Consider the following 24,791-nt stretch of genomic DNA (forward strand, 5'->3'; position numbering starts at 1 on the left):
AAACATTGTTTTTTTTACTTAAAAAGTAAGAAGTTTTCCATTTAAAAATGCCATATGCTACCCCTTAAAGTAGTCAGTGAAAACAAAAGCAAACGTGTACTTTAGAATTAGAACTACTGGGGAAAAGAAATCACGGAGACTAATATTCATTCAATGGTAATGTCTTTTTTAAAAAAGAGCAACAGTTACTTAATGAAACTTCAAAATTGGCATCATAAATTGGCCTGAATATAGTTCTTTGAACTATCACTATGGAATTTCCCAGTTGGTGAAGGATTCAGCTGCTTTTCAAAGAAACGTTTTATTAATCTTGGTAGAATGGTGCCCCCATATGTGTGGAGATGCTGTTACTGTATCTTTTTGGAATCACAACAACATAGATTTATTTAAAATTTATAAATTTATATAAATTTATTATAAATTTATATAAATTTATTATAAATTTATTTAAATTTATAAATTTATATCCATGGAAAAATCACTGTTCAATGATACAAACAGGTCAAAACAATTACTTAAGTTAACTCCTCTCTGTTTCTGACCTTAACAGATGACATGTGTTGGATTTTATGCCTATTTTTAGCTCTGATCTTAGGATCTCCACCTACCATTGGAAAATCCAGCTGTGGCATTCCAGTCACTTCATTTTCACGGCAGGAGTCTGTTCATGAAGAATGCCAAATTTCTACATATAGATTCATTCTGTGTTTATTGTTACTGCAAAACATTTTTTTCCTCATTTTCTGAAGTAGATGCACTACAGAGAAAGCTGCTGTGGGCCATCTTAGTAAAGTGAATCTTACTTTATCATTCTCTTATTAACATGAAATTAATTTGCATTCCCAAAGGGAGTAGGAGAGCAGGGGGAATCTACACAATAAAATTAAATTTTGTCAATGTCATATCTATTAAGACTAGATTCAGTGACATATAAAAGAAAACCCAAACATGGCCTAAACATGATGGAAGTGCTATCCTCCATAGCACTTTGTAACAAAGTCGGTTCCAGGGCTGGGTTGCCAGCTCCATAGTACCTTGGGGTCAGATCCCTTCTTTATAGCTATTCTACCAAACTAAGCACATGCCTTGAATCCAGGCTTACCTCAAAGAACTCTTGATATCATGTCCAAGGTCCAGGCAGCTAGAAGGAATACTAAGTGAAGGACTAAAGGAGCTCACCTACCAAGATGTGTGGTCCTTAGTCACAAGGGAGTCTGCGAATGACTTTTAACTGGGTTTATTTCTACCTCACATAGAATTGACAATCTATTCCTTAGGCGTAAAAGAATGGATGTAGGGTAGATGCTTCTATCACATTCCCTATCACAGTATGCTTAAGATTGTATTCCAACCCCAAATGTATTTGTATCAGTTTCAGAATTTGATCAGAACTTGTACCTTTCCAGTTTTAAGTTTGTCTCCTGTCATTTTTTAACCATAGGAATTTTTTCTGGGGTGGGAAGTGATTTCACCAATCTACACTTAGATTTCCTGTAAATGTAATTAAGCGTGTAAACATGCCATGTTCCATCCTGAAAATGACTTAGGCCCAAGTGTTATAATTAGCAAAACAAATTATATTCTACTTTATCTGTTTGGTAAGTTCAAAATTCTGATTTAACACTATATCCTATCTTTTTGTTTTTGTTTTTTTTTAATTCATTAAATAATTTATTTATTTATGGCTGTGTTGGGTCTTCGTTTCTGTGCGAGGGCTTTCTCCAGTTGCGGCGAGCGGGGGCCACTCTTCATCGCGGTGCGCGGGCCTCTCACCATCGCGGCCTCTCTTGTTGCGGAGCACAGGCTCCAGACGCGCAGGCTCAGTAATTGTGGCTCACGGGCCCAGTTGCTCCGTGGCATGTGGGGTCTTCCCAGACCAGGGCTCGAACCCGTGTCCCCTGCATTAGCAGGCAGATTCTCAACCACTGCACCACCAGGGAAGCCCCTATCTTTTAACTCTAAAAATATATTTACTGTGACTTGATTGGTCACCTGTTTGCCCCCAAACATTTCATATTTTCTGTAAAAACAGGCTTTATAGTAAAATCATTCTTTTTCTGAAAGTGCCTTTACAGCCATTGGGAAGCTACGGGGTACAAAAAAGGGTACAATCAAAATGTTTCCAAAATATTAATTAATTCTCATCAGAAACTTCTAAGGTAAGTTTCAAAAACATACATTTCCCAAATAGTTTGAAAAACATAAAACTCACTCTAAGTGCTAAGGGGATTGCCTTTGATATTTCTGTGAAGCTTGAAAAGTACCCTAAGCATCAGCTTTTTGGAATGAAGCATGGGGAATAGTAGCACACTATACTTATTGCAAGGCCTTATTTATTGATTGATATATATATATATATATATATTTTTTTTTTTTTTTAAATGCTATTCTTGTCTGCTTACATTCTTTTTATGTATGTATGTATGTATATATGTATGGCTATGTTGGGTCTTCGTTTCTGTGCGAGGGCTTTCTCTAGTTGTGGCAAGCGGGGGCCACTCTTCATCGCGGTGCGCGGGCCTCTCACCATCGCGGCCTCTCTTGTTGCGGAGCACAGGCTCCAGACGCGCAGGCTCAGTAATTGTGGCTCACGGGCCGAGCTGCTCCGCGGCACGTGGGATCCTCCCAGACCAGGGCTCGAACCCGCGTCCCCTGCATTGGCAGACAGATTCTCAACCACTGCGCCACCAGGGAAGCCCTGATTGATATATTTTAAGATGGCTCAGTTTTCCTGCTAATTCTGTTATCACATCAATCAATCTCTGCTGTCCAACTCAGCCACAGCCTTTCAGATCACCTTGAATGCACTTACTTAGCAGGATGCCAACAGTGTGTCACAGAGATCCATAGTTTGCAACACCCAACACAAAATGTCACTCTGCTTTCACTTCTTGAACTTGCCTATTGACTTCGCTGTGATTCCTCAGTCCTTAAAGCAGAAAACAGGTCTGATAGGGAGTGTTTGGACATGATTAACATGATATTCACCTTAAAGTGTTCTTATTCCTATACTAATGGGGGAGCAGAGAGAATGGTAGAATTAGACACAGAATTAGAATTACACACATTTTGTCAAAGTGTGTGCCTGCTTTTCAACTCTGAAGGTTTATAAAGGTGTGAACTATTACTAAAAGGCATGTTCTAATGCCCTGATTAGGTCTGTTTAAAGTAGAACTTGTGGAAGTGATTTAAGCCAATATAATTGTTTGTGACTACATGATACAAATTCAGGTTCGTTCTGAATGTAAATCTGGTACAACCATGTGGTTCCCAGAGTTAACAACTAAAGAGTTCTTAATCTTCTCAGGATCTACCATTTATTGAGTTGGGTACTCAATAAATATGCACTGAGTGAAGATCAGTGCCATCTATAAGCTCTTTCCAATCTGATGTTAGATTTTTAATCTACTAAGCAAGTTTGTCTCATTGGATTTAATCCTAATTTTAACCGAAAGCAACATCCCAGATTCTTCTCTGCTTTATCTACTTTGTGCTCTGCATGAGACATTGTTACCCTCATTGTTTCTAAAATTATCAGCAATTCAGATTTTCCTTTATTAATTCCAGATTTTTTTCCACCTCTATTCTAAAAGAACTATAACCATTTGACATGTGACATATAAAATAAAATGTAGGAAGCTTTAAAAGGTGTAGAAAACTTCTCTTAGTGGGAAATCAGCAGCAGCATCATAATCATCATCATAGTAGTAGTAATAGCAGTAAATACAATTTGTTGAGCACTTATATCTAAGCACTGTATACAGTGTTTTTACTAACATTAATTATATAATCACAACAACTCTGCAAAGTAGGTATTATTATCCCATTTTACAGATGAGAAAACTGAGACTCAGAGAGGTTAGGCATCTTAAGTAAAATCACACTTCTAGGATGCGACACTGCCAGGATTTGAAGCCAGGTATATCTGATTACAAAGCTTGTGATCATTATATCGTAAAGTATGTATACTGGGGAAAAATTCATTATGAATGAAGATATTTCACAGCCTCAGAACTATTTGTAATTAATAGGAATGTATATAAATAAAAAGTGCCAGAAGTTATTCAACCACTGGCTTTTTTTGAAAAGTTTGACATTGCCCACTTTAGGAATCACAGAAAAGAACACTGTATGGCACAGGAGGAAATAGGGACAGAAGTATTCTTTTTTTTTTTTTTAAACATCTTTATTGGAGTATAATTGCTTTACAATGTTGTGTTAGTTTCTGCTGTATAACAAAGTGAATCAGCTATACATATACATATATCCCCATATCTCCTCCCTCTTGCGTCTCCCTCCCACCCTCCCTATCCCACCCCTCTAGGTGGTCACAAAGCACCGAGCTGATCTCCCTGTGCTATGCGGCTGCTTCCTGCTAGCTAGCTATTTTACATTTGGTAGTGTATATATGTCAGTGCCACTCTCTACCTTCGTGCCAGCTTACCCTTCCCACTCTCCGTGTCCTCAAGTCCATTCTCTACGTCTACATCTTTATTCCTGTCCTGCCCCTAGGTTCTTCAGAATTTTTTTTTTTTATATTCCATATATATGTGTTAGCACACGGTATTTGTTTTTCTCTTTCTGACTTACTTCACTCTGTATGACAGACTCTAGGTCCATCCACCTCACTAAAAATAACTCAATTTCATTTCTTTTTATGGCTGAGTAATATTCCATTGTATATATGTGCCACATCTTCTTTATCCATTCATCTGTCAATGGATGCTTAGGTTGCTTCCATGTCCTGGCTATTGTAAATAGAGCTGCAATGAGCATTGTGGTACATGACTCTTTTTGAATTATGGTTTTCTCAGAGTATATACCCAGTAGTGGGATTGCTGGGTTATCTGGTAGTTCTATTTTTAGTTTTTTAAGGAATCTCCATACTGTTCTCCATAGTGATAGTTCTCCACTGTTCTGCATATCAATTTACATTCCCACCAACAGTGCAAGAGGGTTCCCTTTTATTCACACCCTCTCCAGCATTTATTGTTTGTAGATTTTTTGATGATGACCATTCTGACTGGTGTGAGGTGATACCTCATTGTAGTTTTGACTTGCATTTCTCTAATGATTAGTGATGTTGAGCATCCTTTCATGTGTTTTTTGGCAATCTGTATATCTTCTTTGGAGAGATATACTATGTTCTTGGATTGGAAGAATCAACATTGTGAAAATGATTATACTACCCAAAGCAATCTACAGATTCAGTGTAATCCCTGTCGAACTACCAATGGCATTTTTCACAGAACTAGAACAAAAAATTTCACAATTTGTATGGAAACACAAAAGACCCCGAATAGCCAAAGCAATTTTGAGAAAGAAAAACGGAGCTGGAGGAATCAGGCTCCCTGACTTCAGACTATACTACAAAGCTACAGTAATCAAGACAGTATGACACTGGCACAGAAACAGAAATATAGATCAATGGAACAGGATAGAAAGTCCAGAGATAAACCCATGCACGTATGGTCACCTTACTTTTGATAAAGGAGGCAAGAATATACAGTGGATAAAAGACAGCCTCTTCAATAAGTGGTGCTGGGAAAACTGGACAGCTACATGTAAAATAATGAACTTAGAACACCCCCTAACACCATACACAAAAATAAACTCAAAATGGATTAAAGACCTAAATGTAAGAAGTATTCTTGATTGAATAAAAGCAATGGTTGAAAGAAAAAGACGTCCTTCTTCCTTCTCAGGTTCCTCATGCAATGAAAACATAGATTCTCTTACCAAAAAACCACCTGTTTAAGGAGGGATGCAAAGGCCAAACCAAAGGTATCTTAGAGCAAGATGAACTGTCCTTCTGAAATAAGTATTCAGCCTTCTTCATTCATGCATCAGACTTAATGACATGATGACATTTCTAGTATATTTCCATTGGGTACTGCCACTGACAGTTCTGCCAAAAAGAGCCATTTTAAGAACTGGGAGCTCATGTGTGAATTTCCTATTTGTACGCTAGCTATCACAACCTTTCACATTCTCAAGTGTGCGAAGGGACTGAGGTTGAATAGTAAAGCTGTTTGCAGGTGTAGTCTCTTGCCCTCAGTGTGGGTTTACAGCTCTTAAAAACAACTTTTGAGGAAAGCTTTCTGTTTGATGTGGATGGTGGTGAGAGTTATTTACGTATTGCAGAGCCAATGTGATTCCCTGATGAGCAGAAAAATCCCAGTTAATGATCTAGCATTTGGGCTTGGCTCAAAGTAAATTACAGTATAGCTTTCAAACCTGAGTAGTCATATTCAGAGGCTGTGCCCATACTTGTAGGGGAGGGTGCTGGTGTTTCTCTATATTTTTTAAAAGTGGAAAGGGTATGCGTGAGATCTGTACTTCTATTACTTCTAGTCCTATGTGGCTAGGGCTTGGTCATCAATCTTCTTGACCAAGAGACACTGCTTTTTCCCCTGCAACTTTACTAACACCACAAAGATGGAGAGGAAAATGCCTATTCATTAATGCCAGACACTGCTTCAAATGGCTTACAGGCCTCAGTACAACATTCAATAAGCCTCCATATAAAGCATGAGTCAAAATTGGTTCTGTCAAACTTGTTTTTAGATATGTGATTGTTTTAGTCATCAAAGCAGTATGTAAAATAAAATCCTTTCCAGGTTTTATATATTTGAAATGGGAATGCATATTCTTTCAGTTCTGTACCAGCAGTTTTGATTAATATCTTTTATTTTAGTATTCAAATAACATATTTTCTTTTTTAATTCACCAAAGCATTTTCTTCACCAAAACTATGGTAATCTGAATCTAGGTAATTAGATAATCTAGATGACTAGAACCTGAGAATGCCTCTCACTCTCTTTCTCTCCAGGTAGATAGATAGATAGGTAGATAGATAGGTAGATAGATAAATAGCAGATAGATAGATAGATAGATAGATAGATAGATAGATAGATAGCAGGTAGATAGATAGCAAGCAGGTAGATAGATAGGTAGATAGATAGATAGATAGATAGATAGATAGATAGATGATCTAGAGATATGTATGTACATAGATATCTGTATATCTCTCTGTGTGTATCTATGTATATGTATATCTGCTTGGAAAGTAAAAATAATTAAATTCCTTCCACAGCATAAAATAGTTTATACTTTTATATTCATCTGTTATAGGTAATTTTCTGACTGATTTTTTACTTTGGTATCTCACGGATTCAGATATACAGCTATCGAAATGGCCTGCTATCCAGAAGATGGCCAGTACAAATGTGGAAGACCTATACTGTCTGCCTAGCGGCATTCACTAGAAAACCACACTCATGAGAAATAAAGTAATATGTGGTCACTGATAATCATACCACTAAATGCTATTTGTTGTGTTGCCATGCTATAATTTGATTTTTAAGTTAAGGCTACTTGAAAAAGAAGCAATTTAGATTTATGTGATACAAATTCCACACTCCATAATTAAAGTAACTTAACCACTGTAAACTTATCAATCTGTGAACTTTAAATTTATAGTCTCCGTTTATTTAATAGCTACTTAGCCCGCATATGTTCTGCACCCTTTGGCTCTGCCCTGAGGATACAGCTGGAGGAAGACTAAATACTCTGTTCCTCCTGGAACAGTCGGTCTGGCTGGTGGCACTGCTTTCTATGCAGTAATATTATTTTGCCCTCCGTGTTGCTGTCCTGTGTTGAATTTATAGGAGGTCTATCTGAACACATGCATGTGCACATTATTTAAGGAATAAACTGAAAAGCTACATCCTGGTGACTATGGATGATAATTATAGGCCCCCAAGAAGATCTTTTTTTGTAAGAAGTTACCAGAAGGCCCATTGGGGAAACTGAAATGCCTGGGTTCCTTTTGTTTCTTAATAGAATCGGATCTGGAAGGCCTTGATGATCTAGGTACTGTTTACAGCAGCGTTGACCAGCAGCTGAATGAAGCCATGAGGCGACGCAGACACGCGGGAGAAAATGATTACAACATCGAGGTGCTGCTGGGAGTGGATGACTCTGTGGTCCGTTTCCATGGCAAAGAGCACGTCCAAAACTACCTCCTCACCCTGATGAACATTGTGAGTAGTGACTCCTTTTTGAGGTTTTTTTTTGATCTTTTAATTCACTTCCCCTGTTTTGCTAGAGTCTTTTGGAAACCCCTGTGACATCTCCCATGACTGCGTCCCACATCCAAAATGTGTCCATAACTGCATTCAATTCAAATATTGATCTACATATTTAACATACAAGATAGTTCTTTCCAGCATCATTTTGCATCCCAGGATGATGAGGAATTATTTAGGCCTGCTAACTCTGTGTGGATGCTTGTTGTTAGAGCTTTTGAATAGAGTAATGTTTTTCAACATTACAATTGAAGGTAATATATGTACAAAGCACAGTCAGCTCTTGGCACAGTGCTGCCCTGGAAGTTATAAAGGACTCTTTTTATTTTATTATTATTATTATTTTTAATTTATTTATTTTATTTTTGGCTGTGTTGGGTCTTCGTTTCTGTGCGAGGGCTTTCTCTAGTTGCGGCAAGCGGGGGCCACTCTTCATCGCGGTGCGCGGGCCTCTCACTATCGCGGCCTCTCCCGTTGCGGAGCACAGGCTCCAGACGCGCAGGCTCAGTAGTTGTGGCTCACGGGCCTAGTTGCTCCGTGGCATGTGGGATCTTCCCAGACCAGGGCTCGAACCCGTGTCCCCTGCATTGGCAGGCAGACTCTCAACCACTGCGCCACCAGGGAAGCCCCAAGGACTCTTTTTAAATTTGTTCTTTATGTCTTCTTTATTAGACTTAGCCTTGGCCAGAAGAAATTTAGTCAGTATCCTCAAACTGGTATTCTTTTTTTCCGTGTGAACTGGCAGAGAGCAGTTGAGGAGAAATAATCTATAAATCATCTACTTCTAAAAGATAATTGAGAGTGTAGTATACTCTATTTTATATGTTTTATTTTCTAGAATTATAAAATACATATTATATTGATCTGGCAAGTTTAGTACCTAAGCCTATTCTCTCTTTCAGCTTTTGACTTTTAATGTAATTCTTTGGGTATTTTACCTTCTTTTTTTCCATGCTTAGATTTCCAACAATTACACTATAGAAGAAAAATTATTAGTTTTATTTATCATGAGTTTATTCATCCTAATACTGAAGCCAATATATTAAAAATATATTTTGTTCATTGAGATGCCAATGTGTAAAATTCTACATATACCATGTCTCTGTGAAATGGAAAATGAGTATAGAAACTCAGACACATTCTTATTTGTTCATTGGCACTAATTCCCATTATGAAGACTGATTATCACACAGAAAACAAATTCCTGTGGAGATGCTGTTTTCACTTGTATTATGCATTGTGCCGCTGGGCTGCTTTCTCCTGCCACTAGAGAGGCAGTCAATCAGGATAGACCTAGACCCTAAGGGGTGCTCAGACCTACAGGAGGCTCTTGGAGTAATGCAGCAGAGACTCAATATGGTCCTTGGCCTCACAGTACTTATAATTTAGTCAAGGATAAGAAAAGATGCAAAAAAATGCAAAGGTTGAGCGATAAAAGGCATGCTATTGTTAAGATATATCAGGAGGCACTGCATTATAAATTCTTCAAGACTCTAGAGAGAGCAACAGTCATCAAGTTGTGAAGTGTTGAGAGTATCAACTTGGGACTTAGAGGAGGCAGAGGCGTTACCTGTAGCTCTGTTCCTGGTTGACTTCGTGACCTTAGATAGTCATATCCCTTCCTGGGGTTTAGTTTCTGTATTCACAAAATTGAAAGACTGTACAAAGATGTTCACTAATTCTCTAATTCATCAGGAAGCCGGAGGTTAAATTGAGTCTTTAGGGCTTTGTTTTCGGGGTTTTTTTCATTTGTTTTCTTTAGTTTTTTAAAGGGCACATGGAATTGTAAAGGTTTTCTAGGTAGACTCCATTGACAAGAAAGTAGAAATGAATATAGCATATTCACCAGACAGTAAGCTTAGGTGTCAAGGAATAACCAAAGTGCTGAGGTTTTGGTTTTATAACCATCGAAAAAGGACTTTTGTTTTTAATACCATTAAATAGGTTAAGTAATAGGCTGAGTCTCTGGCTCAAATACTAGAAATTATTCTAAAGCTAATTGAGCATCAGAGAATGGAACTGGAAAAGAGAAAATAATTTTTCAGACTTAGTAAGTTCATTGCATCTGAAGTAATTAATGTAGGTAGAGGTCTTGAGGAGATAATAATAACAGTCCCCTCTTCCCTTCCCAAGTTTAGAGCCAACTGAAAGATAGACATGGTGAACAGACAGATGGAGAATAAATAGTTTTATTATTTATAAGAGCTGAATTGCACATGACTTAAATTTACAGCCACAAAGATTTTTCTTATTCTACATCAGTGATTCTCAGCGGAGAGCACTTTGTCCCAGCCCCTTCCATCAGGGGTATTTGGCAATGTTTGGAGACATTTTTGGTTGTCGTAACTGGGAAGGGATGCTCCTGCCACTGGTAGGAGACGCCAGGGATGCTGCTAAACCATGTTCAACACAAGGGCAGCCCGACACAATAAAGGAACATGAATTATCCAGTCTAAAACGTCAACAGTGCTAAGGTTTAGAAACCTTGTTCTAAATTAGACAATCTTACTCACAACCCCCCATCTCTATCTGACTGGATAATTTCAGGTTTCCTTTATAGGACAGGTAGAGAGCTTTAAGCATGACAGATAGAAAACTGAATCTCTTTCTTTCCTCCCCGCCCGCCATTGCCCTATTGTAGACTGTTAGAGCTACAACACTGAGATGAACATGCCCTATCTCAAACTGATCAATTAAATAAGAGTTGGAGGCATGAAGAAGACCAATAATGATATTCTAGTGAAACTACCTCATGGAAATTTGAAGCCAAGAAAATTGGGTTTTTTTCCCTAACGATGTTGGAGTAATTATTAACTCCTATGCTAGCCATTTTATGACTTCCCATGGTTATCTAAAGTCATGGCTCACCAAACTCAAGCCCTACACAAACACAGAGGCTTTCTTTACATGCCACATAGGTTCAGACAGAAACTGCAGAAGAAAATTGACAGCAAAAAGTGCATTTCCTTGCATTGATATGGGGAGAAACATGTCCCTATGGTAGAGGAAAAGCACAGTTTCCGTTAGTCTCATTTGGTACCTTTACCTTAGTTAACTAGTCAGCAAATACGCTCTTCTTTTAGTTTACCTGGTAGTCAAATATAGTCTCCATATCAAAACCCAGGTGATATTTACCGCATAGTTCCTGAACCAAGGGAGTGCTTTGAGGTCCCAGTGATTTGCTTCATGGTTGTCTCTTTAATTTAAACTGAACTCCTTTTCAAAGGGATGCTCGTATTTTATTTCATACTTTCTTATCTTGAAAAGGGTTCCTAAATTATTAAATGTTAAACATATGTTTAGTGAAAGAATGGATAAATGAACAAATGAGTGTAAATAACATAGAGGTAGATTGTGAACAATCTTGAGAGGCAGAAACTTTGGACTTGAAATAAGAGGATATAAATGACAAGTGAAGGCTTTAATCAGCCTAACAATATAATGAAAGCAGTGTTTAGGAAGTAAATTAGCATTTATTGGGTGTCTATATTTTTTTCAAGTATATTGCAAGATGGGAATTATTATTACCTTTTTTTTCTAGAGGAAACAGAGGCTTTAAAATGTCAATAAAATTGAGGTAAATTTTTAAAATTATTTGAAGTTTGTAAAAGGGTCTCAGATAATGATAATGTGGCGATGGTAACCATCAAAAGAAGACAGGGTGGAGCTTCTGTGTTGGTGAACACATCACAGTGCTGGGAGGGTGAAAGCCTGGAAAGAGCATGGAAGCTCCATACCCCTCTCCCAAGACCTTGCCTCATGCATCTCTGCCATTTGGCTGTTCCTGAGCTGCATCCTTTATTTTAAACACCTGTAAATGTGTAGGAGGCGGCAGACTATAGAGGAAAGGCAAGACAATCTTGGGTCTAAGCCTGCGCAAGGTGAGAGGCCGTGTAGGTACAAGTAGCAACATCTCAGTGCCTCGGTTTCCTCACCAGTGAGATGGGGATAGCAGTCCTGTGCTCACAGGAGAGTTCAAAAGAAGAAAGAAGAGTGTGAACATAGCATGTCTAGAACTGAGAAGGTGCTTAGCAGATGGCCAGTTGACATTAGCTCAACTGTTGTGGGAGATCTAAACAAGGAGCACAGCCTCCCACCCCCATTTGATGCCCCTGATTTTCCCAGACTCTCAGAGCAGAAAACACCAAGGGATTTGCTCAGGGTGATGTATGGAGCCTGGGATGGAGCCCCATCTCAGCCTCCAATCTCATGAACCCTGTTCCCTTTTGCCACTGATGAGCCTGGATCAGAATCTGGAGAGAAAGGGATGCAGACCTCACTGAGCTGGTTTCATTGTCAAGAATAACCTGGAGAGGGGGGCAGGCACAAAGCCTTGCTCCCTTCCTGGGACCATTTTCTCCAAAAAGTAAGAGTCTTACACTGCTGGAGGAGGTGCAACAAAGCCTGTTGTGTCCAGGGAATAGACAAAGACCCGTTGCGTCTAGGGGAAGGGTAGAAGAAAAAAACTCTACCCCAGTGTTTAGGGCAGAAATAGGTCTTGGGGGAAAGCAGCTGCCATGCTGTGAGAACACTCAAGCATCTCTGTGGAGAGGCTCATGTGAAGAAAAACTGATACCTCTGGCCAATAGCCAGCATCACTTTGCCATCTGTACAGGTAAGCCACCTTAAAGGTGAAATCCAAGACACGAAAACAACCTAATTGTCAATCCATGGATGAATGAATAAAGAAAATGAGGTTTATACACAAAATGGAATATTATTCCGCCTTAAAGAGAAGAAAATCCTGCTACTGGCAACAGCACGGATGGAATTGGAGACCATTATGCTAAATGAAATAAGCTGGACACAAAAAGACAAACACTGCATAATCTCACTTATATGTGGAATCCAAGATATTCAAACTTATAGAAGCAGAGACTAGAATGATAATTGCCAGGGAGCAGAGGGAGTAGGAAAATGAGGAGGAGATGGTCACAGAGTACAAAGTTTCAATTACACAAAACAAGTTCTGGAGATCTACTATGTAGCATAGTGCCTATAGCTTACAATACTATATTGTATACTTACAATTTTCTAGGAGGGTAGATACTATGTTAGGTGTTCTTACCACAAAAAAATTAATTAATAATAAAGGAGCAGGAGGAAACTTTGGGAGGTGATGGATATGTCTACGGTCTTGATAGTGATGTTCGTCTCGTGGGTGTGTATTTATTCCCAAACTCATTGAGTTATATACATTAAATATGTACAGTTTTTACATGTCAATCATACCTCAGTGAAGTGGCTTTAAAAGATAATAAAATGAAAAACAAAAGTGGAATCCTTATATCTTTGGACCCCAGTCAAGCCTTCCGTTGAACAACCCCAGCTGACATCTGACTTTGACTTCATGAGAAAAACCAAGCTAGAATCACCCAGCCAAGTTTTGCTTCCAAATTCCTGACCCATGGAAACTGTGAGAGAATAAATGATTGCCTCTGCTTTAACAAGGTAGAAGGAGGAGGAGGTAGGGTTATTGGGAGGTGAAACTTGTTTAGAAAATTCGTTATATTTAATTTTAACTCAGATTAATCATAGTTTAAGTGTAACCAAGGAAAGCACTGAAAACACAATATATTATATGTCACGAGTAATATTAAATAGCTTTGGTTTATCTGCTGTTTTAGATTAGCCATACTACTTGCCACCTCTTTGACACAAATATGTTTTGTTTTAGGGCCATATTGCCTAGTGATAGTGGTGACTGCGCGTATGAATGTGGTAAAGTTCCATAGGTGATTTGTTGTGCGAATCTGGGGATTTGGACACTGGAAAGACAGCTCACTAAATTAGCACTTTTCTCTGGGGGCTCAAGGGTCAAGTGAACAAGTCTGAACAGGCCCCAGATGATTTTGATGTGACTCCTTAAGAGCGGAGAGATGCCCTCCACCCATCCTGCAGCTCCTTTGTGAATGAATCAGTGAAGGCGAGAATTGTCCATTGCCTTGCATCTCCTTTTATTTTTAACTCTTCCTTTTTATAGATCTCGAAATTTCTCCCAGACTCATCTATAAAGAAAAAGTAAACAGATCTGAATATATTTTAAAAGAGCATGACTAACGCCCATTCTTAGATTCTTGAGAAGCTTTTTATATTTCAAATAAAAGATATGTGATACATAGTAAGTCTTTTTTAGGAACTCGTGTCGTATCTTGTTATACTGAGAGATTTTCGTTTTACTATTTTGTAACATTGCTGACTTGCTGGGAAAGTGGTTCTCAGCTGTGGAGCATATCTCCTTCTACAAATGTTGATCCATTGCCTACTATGGGCAAGGCCTACCTTAGACATAGGGTATAAATATCCCAATGAACACAATAGAAATTCTCTGCCCTCTTGGTGCTTGGACTAGGAGACAAGTAATAGTCAAAAGAAGAAATAAATGTGTAATATTTGGTAGTAATAACTGCCAAGAAGAAATATAGATAAGAGTAAAGGGATATTGTTGAGGAGAGAGAAGGAGGGACTATTTTGAATAGGAAGTTAGGGAAAGCATCTCTGACATATCACGTAGGCAGAGATACAGGCATTCTGTGAGGAAGAGAACCAGGCAAAAAACTGGAGAAACAGTGGTCCGGTCTGATGAATCATGAACTGTAAGAAAAAAGCTGCAGAATCAAGAAAAAGCTACCAAATCAGGAGTGTTTGGGATACAGACTTAAGAGTAATTGTTTTTCAAGCATAATGGGTAATTTTGATGAACAACCCTAGTTAAAAATCACAGTAGGACAATAAACGACAAGAACTGAGAGGAGAGAATGGGGGGGGAAATCTTTGACAGTAAAGAAATAGAAATGAAATTCCTTAGAATGAAAAATGTAAGTAATTAGACTATCCTGGAAATTTCCCCCAAATTTTGTTTTTCTTTGTATCTTGATAGCCAAATACTGTTGGCAGAAATTTGTTATCTGAGCTACCGTGAAGCTCAGCTTACTGAACTCTGAGTATTCCAGGCTGGTAAGAACTTTTTCTCAAGCTGAATATAGTTTTCTTTTTAAAGTCTTTTGACTTGTTAATTACTAACTCAAGGGCTTTATGCCCTTATACTATTTCTTTTCTATGGGATATGTCTTAACTGCTGCAGGGGAAAACATAAACCTTGCTGAGAGGAAAACCAGTGAAATGAAAGGAATAGGTACCATGTCTTCTTTCTTAGTATATGATGGAAAAGAATGGTTCCTGGCAATATTCTGAAGGTAAAAGGAGGAAATGCCCTAAAAAGTTTTAAAATGGTCTTGACTTACAATCATAAAAGGCGAGGCGGAAGGCTATCTAATGATCAAGAACAGAAGAAAGTAGAATTTCAAAGACTAATTCTATCATATAAATTTTTCATCACTGAAGTCTAATGTCCTATAACTCAAGCAAGATTCATGAAGCTCCTTCTAAGAAATCAGTTTAGTGTGATTTACTATAATAGAAGTCTGTTTTCTAATGTGTTTGTCTTTTCAGCCAGTTGTTCTCTCTGCCAGGGGTCCTTTAGGTAAAAGTTACCATTGATATGTCCTAGCATAGAATCACACTTTAGAACTCAGGAGGAAACAATAGAGGTGATCCTCTCTAACATTTCCTTTTTGAAGATCATGGAGATTGAGGATAATTGTTAGGTTACTTACCTAGTGTCAAGTACCTAGTTGCAGGGCCAGACTGGTTTTGTCTCTGGCTCCCATTTTAATTCCACGTCACTTCAACATTTATGTTAATAGTCATTAGTACACAGTTTTCAAAAATATATTCGAAGGACACTTTGTGATGAGAATTGAAGACATATGTACTCATTAATGCTTCAGATGGGCCACTCAAAAAAGTAGGCTATAATGGTAACTACTGTGTAACATCATAGTGACTTGCAGGAATGAAGAAAATACTGCTGACTTTTACTCTTTTCTTAATTTTCTGACCTGGTCCATAATCATCACCTCAAACCTCAAAACTCCAACTAATCAAAATAATACAGCAGTCGTAATGTATGTATTAGTAGCTAAGAACAATGGTTTTGAATTTTTTTAGAGTCTTGGATTTATTTATGAATTTGAGGCAAACCATGAAAATTGTACTTAAGGGGAAAATAGCACTTACCATTTAAGAAAAACAAAGCCCACTTGAAACTCATCTAGGTTAAGAACCCTGTTGTAGACCCAAATTAAAGTAGCTTCCAATTGCCAAATCTGGGATAATATGAGCAAAAAAAAAAAAAAATGATAATAATGAATTATAATACATACAACAAAAGAGTCTCTATATTTTAAATTTTTATTGTGGTATAGTTACTTTACAATGTTGCATTAGTTCCTATTGTACAGCAAAGTGAATCAGCTATATGTATACATATATCCCCTCATTTTTGGATTTCTTTCCCATTCAGGTCACCACAGAGCACTGAGTAGAATTCCCTGTGCTATACAGTAGGTTATCATTAGTTATCTATTTTACACATAGTATCAGTAGTGTATATATGTCAATCCCAATCTCCCAATTCATCCCACCACCACCCCTTTCCCCCTTGGTATCCATACATTTGTTCTCTATGTCCGTGTCTCTCTTTCTGCTTTGTAAATAAGATCGTCTATACCAATTTTTTCAGATTCCACATATATGCGTTAATATACGATATTTCTTTTTCTCTTTCTGACTTACTTCACTCTGTATGACAGACTCTAGGTCCATCCACGTCTCTACAAATGACCCAATTTCATTACTTTTTATGGCTGAGTAATATTCCATTGTATATATGTACCACATCTTCTTTTATCCATTCCTCTGTTGATGGACATTTAGGTTGTTTCCATGTCCTGGCTATTGTAAGCAGTGCTGCAATGAACATTGGGTGCATGTGTCTTTTTGAATTATGGTTTTCTCTAAATGTAAGGCCAGACACTATAAAATTCTTAGAGGAAAACATAGGCAGAACACTCTTTGACATAAATCACAGCAAGATCTTTTTTGACACACCTCCTAGAGTAATGAGAATAAAAACAAAAATAAACAAATGGAACCTAATTAAACTTAAAAGCTTTTGCACAGCAAAGGAAACCATAAAGAATATGAAAAGACAGCCCTCGTAATGGGAGAAAATATTTGCAAATGAAGCAATGGACAAAGGATTACTCTCCAAAGTATACAAACAGCTCATGTAGCTCAATATCAAAAAAACAAACAACCCAATCCAAAAATGGGCAGAAGCCCTAAATAGACATTTCTCCAAAGAAGACATACAGATGGCCAACAGACACAAGAAAAAATGCTCAACATCACTCATTATTAGAGAAATGCAAATCAAAACTACAATGAGGTATCACCTTAACACCAGTCAGAATGGCCATCATCACAAAATCTGCAAACAGTAAATGCTGGAGAGGGTGTGGAGAAAAGGGAACCCTCTTGCACTGTTGGTGGGAATGTAAATTGATACAGCTACTATGGGGAACAGTATGGAGGTTCCTTAAAAAACTAAAAATAGAACTACCATGTGACCCAGCAATCCCACTGCTGGGCATATACACACAAGAAATTCTTGTGAGTTAATACTGATGTAAATAAATGACTATGTAAATTATTGCCTAATATAATATAATACAATAATTGACTAAGTAAATGGGGGACATTTCTTCCCTATAGTAGAATTCCGGCTAATAAATGTAGCAGAAATGATAGGAATTTTAAAAATTGCTAATTGCCAAACATTACAGTAATAATTTTTGCAGGAAAGTACCATCAACGAATGACAAAATTAGTGGATGAAAATATAATGAGAAATCGGATATATACATAGTCTCAAAGTATCTCCTCACAAAGGACTTATTAATCACAAAGGGAAAAGGAGTAACTTTACACTTGTGAAACCTGGCAGACAGCATCTTAACCACAGGGTCAAAGTTAATCTTACCCCTAATGAGTCACATTAACATCCTGTGCTCTAGAGGGCACAATATCACTTCTGTGCTATTATAGCTCATAACTGAATTTAATCATGAGGAGCCATCAGAATAACTCAAATTGAGGGGCATTCTACAAAATAACTGACCAGTACTCTTCAAAACTCTCAGGACCATGAAAGAAAAACTGAGGAACTGTCCCAGATTCAGGAAGACTAAGAAGATATGGCAACCGAATGTCATAGATTGGATCATGGACCAAATAAAGGATATTAGTGGGACGATTGAGAAAATTTTAAGTGGGTCGTTAGATTAGTTAATTGTATCATATTAATATTAATTTTCTAGATTTGTACTGTATACTGTGATTTTGATAAATGTTAGCATTTGAAGAACCTGGGTGAAGGGTATGTGGAAATTCTTTGTTCTCTATTTTCACCCTTTTTTGTAAGTCTGAAATTATTTCAGAATGAAATTAAAGATAAAATTAAATGCATTAAAAGAACCCCTTATTTGATTTTTCCCTTGTTTCATTTACTGTGTTTTTAACTCTTAAAGTTCATAATATAAAATGATATTTTTGGGAGACTTCAATTATGGGTAGAGATAGGTTGTCAGAGAGAGTGATTTGTGTATTTTTGCTAACCACAACATGAGAAAATATGCACTGAATATGTGATATAATAGTAAATAAAATCAATATTGAAATATTGAAAACCATTACTCTTAAACATCAACTTTCATTAAAGCATAAGTGACATATAATATGTATTTTAAGTGTACCAGTTTGATGAAGTTTTATTAAAAATTATATTTTTTTTGTTTCAGCATAGTTTTCTTCCAGATACCTTCAGAGTTGAGAGCAAACAAATTGAGTCTTGACTGTCTGTCCTTCCTTTTCTCGGTAAATGACTCTCTTAGGCACCCAGTTATTCAAACCAGAAACCTAATATGATAGAGATGCTTTTCCCCCTTGGGGATGCACTTTACTAGGGGAAATTAGGTTTGTAAATTAGTATGTATAAAGCAATCTAGAAAGTGCTAATTGATTGAAAGCAAGTATAGATTCTGTGCTATGGAGGAAGAATATTAGAGATGTCTTTGAAGTACAGGAATGAGGAAGGATATGAGGAAGAAGTATGCTTGAACTAGGCCTTGAATGTTAGTTAGAAGTTAGGTCTTTGAAGATGAATGAGAGAGAATTCCAGACAGAGAAGACAGTTGAATATTCAAAGCTCCAAAAAGATGCATAGTATATACCTGAATTTGGCTACATATAGGTTGCATGAAGGAAATTAATGCAAAATAAGAAAATGAAGTGAGATAGATAGCAATTATAGAACTTCGCAGAGAGGTTTCTCCTCTTTGTTTAGTTCTGTTTAAAAACTAGTTATTGAGCCAATAGTAGGTGGATATTTACTATGTTTAAGACATTGGGAGAATATAAAGAAATTCTTGGCAGGTTAAAACCATGAAGCACAGAGTTTGGTAAAGGTGATGAAATGAAGACTGCTCTTCATTAGTTTGATTTGAAGGAAATACAAGCTGGTGCTAGAGGATCATGCCATTTTACTGTTGTTGTTGCTGGAACTGGTTAGTTTTTTTACCAAATTATTGAGTGAAAGTCAATTAAAAGGACATAAAAGACATATGTTCTGTCTACTCTAATCCTTTTGGAAGCTAGAATTTCTCTCAGCCACTACAACACCTAACTAGTATTTACCATCATTTGTCTTGACTCTGGGAATCATTGGCACTTTTCTTTCTTTACATATTCACTTTTACACATTTTGCTGATGAAGGTTGAAGGCATCGCTATCTTATTGTTATCCTTTCTTTGTCTCTTGCAATGCTTTCCTTTTTAATATATCCATTTATGATAGGATAAAGGAAAGGTTAGAGAAGTATTAAGATTCCAAGATTGACTAAAATTTAACCCACCTAACTTGCTTCCAAAAGCAATCCAAAAAGTAGATCCTGTGTTGGTTTTCACAGTTGTTAATAAATTGGCATCAGAATTTGAAATCCACATATCTTGGGACTACTGGGCAAAATATCACATGAATATAATTTGTGTAAAAGTGAATCTATTCATTAAACATTTATTGAACCATCAGTACAATGATCCCTGCCCTCAAGAAGCTTATAATATAAAAGAAAAACCAAGAATCATGGGATTTCCCATTTGGAAGAACCATAAAAAGCATATCATTATAATCCCTTCACTTTGTAGATGACGAAATAACAGCACACGTATTCTATACTGTTTCGGTTACAGCGGTTATTGTTTGTCAGAAGAAATAAGATATATTGGCTTCATAAAACCTCATCTTTTCACAATTTCTTTTGTGTTCAGAACCAAGGCAATGGGTAATAGATATCCTGGCGATTAAAATCCACCTTCATGCCTTTGTTCTTTGGTCTCTCCAAAATAACTTCTTCCCATTGTTCCTTCCTCCCCCTGCATCCCCATTTTTCTTTTCTGGTAATATTTCATTTATCAAGATCAGGATCAACTATCAACTCCTGTGAACCTTAAACAAATCATCCCCTCCTTATTATAAAATGTGTGAATTCCCTGGCAGCAGCTCTCTGATAGGTTGTTTGCTCCTTGGGTGCAGTTACTACACATTATTAAGCTTCACATTTACAACATCTAAAACACTGTCTGCCACATTGCCACATCCAATAAAATTTTAACTGGTTTAGTATTTTAACAAATATTTTAATGCTGTATACCAAGCATTTAGTTGGGAACACAAAAGACAGAACACATATTCAGATTACAGATTGGTGGGGAAATCAAATAAACACATCAAAGATTGTGATAAGAGCTATGCAGGGAAGGAACAGTTTGCTTGGAAAGGGAATAACAGGGCTAACGGGTGATAGGGATTATACATAGACAAGATGGTCAAGAAAGCCTTCTCCCAAGAAATGATGGTTAAATTGAGATTTAAAATGAAAGAAAGAGCCAGTCTTTGAACAAGGACAAGTGTTTTAGTTACAAAAAGAAAGCCACTGTGGCTTGAGTCCAGTGTACAAGGAGTCAGGTGCAGCTTGAAGAAGAGGGCAAGTACTTTTCAGGTCATGGGAGGAGATTGAATTCAATTTTAAGCAAATTCATGGAAAGCCACTGAAAGCCTCTTTCTGTGTGGTAAAGAATAGATGGCAGCGATCTAGGGACAACGCGGACAGATCAATTAGAAATCAACTGTAGATGTCTAGGCAAGAGAAGATGGTTTACTGGACAATGGTGATTGCAATAATAAGGGAGTATCGATAGTAGAATCAATAGAATTTGTCAGTGGATCAAATAGGGGGCTGAAGGAAAGGGAGGAATCCACCATGATTTACACTTTTCTGGTTTGAATACTGCTGGATGATGGTGCCATTCATGTAGATGGGGTAGTCTATGAAAAAAAAAATAGATTGTATGGAATCAAAGTTAATGATGAAATCTTTGAAGATGTTTGGAATTATCTAGTTTCAGGTCTGGATTCAAAAGAATGATTTAATGTTGTTAAGGATGGAGGCTTATACTACTACCAACTAAATTTTAGCCTTTGCTCTGTGCCTGGTCCTGTGCTAAATACTCCACAAGAATTATAGAAAATTCTTCAACTATGAAATATGTTCATTTTCAGTCCTAGTTTGTAAATTAAGAGATTGAGATTTAGAGAGTTTAGGTGACCTGTCCAGAGTCAGACAGCTAATAGGTGGCACAGCCAAGACTTGAGCCAGGACAGATCTTTCTGCCTTCAGAATCCAGTGCTCTTCCTCCCTAAGATTCATTGCCTCTTGTTACAAAATCGAAGCATTTTTTTATATCCATTGCCAAATAAAACTCTGATGTCTTTCCTTTGCTCATTCCTGTGTCTTGTTAGAATACCATTCAAGTCATTGAAGTTGAGAATTCAGTTACTTGTCTGGTTGAATTGAACCAGCTAGCAATCTAGTTTAAGATTCTCCCTAACAGGGTGATAAAGCAGATTCTGCAGTTAAGGGTGTGGGTTGTTTTCTTTCAATGTGCCAGATATTCCCTGTCACCAACACTTTGTTGTGGCAGGTATCCTTGTCATTTGCTAAGATCTATGAAGTGATCTGGGTTTGTTGTGCCCTGCAGAGAATTGAGTCAATGCCTTAATCTCAGGATTTACCAAAAGAAAAGAAAACAATTCATTTAAGAGGATGGCTCCCAGTATGAAAAAAAAATCTTGTAATTACAAGTACTCATTGATAATTAAAAGAGAATTCAATTTTTTCATATACTGAAATTGGCCATCTGTGATGGACAATGAACTAGTAACTCACAGATGTGTTTTCTGGACATGGCAAGCTTCCCTACTTAATACTCTTACAAGAAAATTTATACTCCGTGGAAGTACTCTAGTCCTAACAGAGCATTAATGGACTTATTCAAGGCTTAGCAAATAAATGTGGTTATTGGTTACTTAGTGATGATTCAGTCTCTACACCGCTTTTAATTTCTTACCTAGTGTTTCTGAAAATGCTGAATGTGAGTGCAAGGCAGATTTATCTGGGGAGTGTACATGTTCAGGCAACTTGAGCAAATCATGCAGCAGTTTTCTATTTTGGGTTATTTAATTATCTTTAATCCATTTTTTACAATTGAATTCACATCAGTCCTCTAGACATTTATTCACCTAGCAAACATACCTTCCCATAGGCCAAGTCCTATTAGATTCTAGGGAGGCAAAAATTAATAAAATTTAGCTCCTTTTCACAAGAAGCTAATTCTAGCAGTGAAATAAACAAATCAAGAAATAATAATTAAAAGTGATAGTTTCTTCAAAAGATTCAGCCACAAAGTACTGTGTAAACATTAATTGAAAAGAAGGGGATGTGGTTTGGCAAATAATGCCATTGGCAAATGAAATCTTCATAGAGGATGTGCCACCTGAGTTGGACTTTAAAGACTGAATTGGCATTTCCCAGCTAGAAAAAGAGAATATGGGTTTTGGAAGATGGGAAACAGATTTTAAAAGGATTCTAAAAGTGGTAGCTCATAATGTCTTTGGAGCCACTGGACGTGTGTCTGTAGGTGAAATTGAAGAGTATTTAGGGGAGATGGCAGATGAGGCTGGGTAGAGCATCTGGGGCTACCTTTAGAAAAATGTAGGTGCCATCCTAAGGAGTTTGAATTTCACCTTGCTAATGATGAGGGTTTATGAAAACGGTTTTAAAGAAGATTAGTCTGTGTTTGAAAAAGAGAATTCGGGATGAATCCGAATGATTTGGAGGAAGAGACTCTGTTAGACACTGTGCTATAAACATAGACACATAGTATCTAAGAGCCAGAATTAGGGGACAAACCATAGTTCATCTGCCTGCAAACTCCTTATGGATTATACTACCCCTCCCTGCCTCAACAAACTGTCTTAATGTCTCCAATGTGGACGGAACACACCAGGTCACAGAGAAACTTTGGAGTAAGCACACATCAGTTCAGCTGCCCCTTACATAAACATGTACGCCTTCCCTGGAATATCCTGTACCTGTCATTCTGGAACACAGTCCCTTCATCACAGGTTAAATTAATATGACATAATATCCACACAGTGTTGCTGCTTCAGAGGTCCCTTTGATTTTTTTTTTTTTTAGATTTATTTATTTTATTTATCTAAATCTTTTTTTTTTTAACATCTTTATTGGAGTATAATTGCTTTACAATGGTGTGTTAGTTTCTGCTTTATAACAAAGTGAATCAGTTATACATATACATATGTCCCCGTATCTCTTCCCTCTTGCATCTCCCTCCCTCGCACCCTCCCTATCCCACCCCTCTAGGTGGTCACAAAGCACTGAGCTGATCTCCCCGTGCTATGTGGCTGCTTCCCACTGGCTATCTATTTTACATTTGGTAGTGTATATATGTCCATGCCCCTCTCTCACTTTGTCCCAGCTTACCCTTCCCCCTCCCCGTATCCTCAAGTCCATTCTCTAGTAGGTCTGCATCTTTATTCCCATCTTGCCCCTAAGTTCTCCATTTTTTCTTTTTTTCTTTTTTGATTCTGTATATATGTGTTAGCATACAGTATTTGTTTTTCTCTTTCTGACTTACTTCACTCTGTATGACAGTCTCTAGGTCCATCCATCTCAATAAAAATAACACAGTTTTTTTTCCTTTTTATGGCTGAGTAATATTCCATTGTATATATGTGCCACATCTTCTTTATCCATTCATCTGTTGATGGACACTTCAGTTGCTTCCATGTCCTGGTTATTGTAAGTAGAGCTGCAATGGACATTTTGGTACATGACTCTTTTTGAATTATGGTTTTCTCAGGGTATATGCCCAGTAGTGGGATTGCTGGGTTGTATGGTAGTTCTATTTTTAGTTTTTTAAGGAACGTCTATACTGTTCTCCGTACTGGCTGTATCAATTTACATTCCCACCAGCAATGCAAGAGGGTTCCCTTTTCTCCACATCCTCTCCAGCATTTATTGTTTGCAGATTGTTTGATGATAGCCATTCTGACCGGTGTGAGATGATATCTCATTGTAGTTTTGATTTGCATTTCTCTAATGATTAATGATGTTGAGCATTCTTTCATGTGTGTGTTGGCAATCTGTATATCTTCTTTGGAGAAATGTCTATTTAGGTCTTCTGCCCACTTTTGGATTGGGTTTTTTGTTTTTTTAATCTTGAGCTGCATGAGCTGCTTGTAAATTTTGGAGATTAATCCTTTGTCAGTTGCTTCATTTGCAAACATTTTCTCCCATTCTGAGGGTTGCCTTTTCGTCTTGTTTATGGTTTCCTTTGCTGCGCAAAAGCTTTTAAGTTTCATTAGGTCCCATTTGT

The 24,791-nt window shown here is 37.4% G+C and overlaps 1 protein-coding gene across 1 annotated transcript in view; it reads left to right on the forward strand.

The window, feature by feature from the left end:
- ADAMTS3 (ADAM metallopeptidase with thrombospondin type 1 motif 3) overlaps nt 1-24,791 on the forward strand; it is a 284,361-nt gene that overhangs the window by 203,300 nt on the left and 56,270 nt on the right. The window contains exon 5 of the mRNA XM_068542844.1: nt 7,846-8,045. Coding sequence (XP_068398945.1) covers nt 7,846-8,045 — 200 coding nt within the window. The remainder of the gene's footprint in view (nt 1-7,845; nt 8,046-24,791) is intronic.

This window comes from Eschrichtius robustus, chromosome 4 (genome assembly GCF_028021215.1).
Source record: "Eschrichtius robustus isolate mEscRob2 chromosome 4, mEscRob2.pri, whole genome shotgun sequence".
In the NCBI taxonomy this organism is placed as follows: Eukaryota; Metazoa; Chordata; class Mammalia; order Artiodactyla; family Eschrichtiidae; genus Eschrichtius; species Eschrichtius robustus.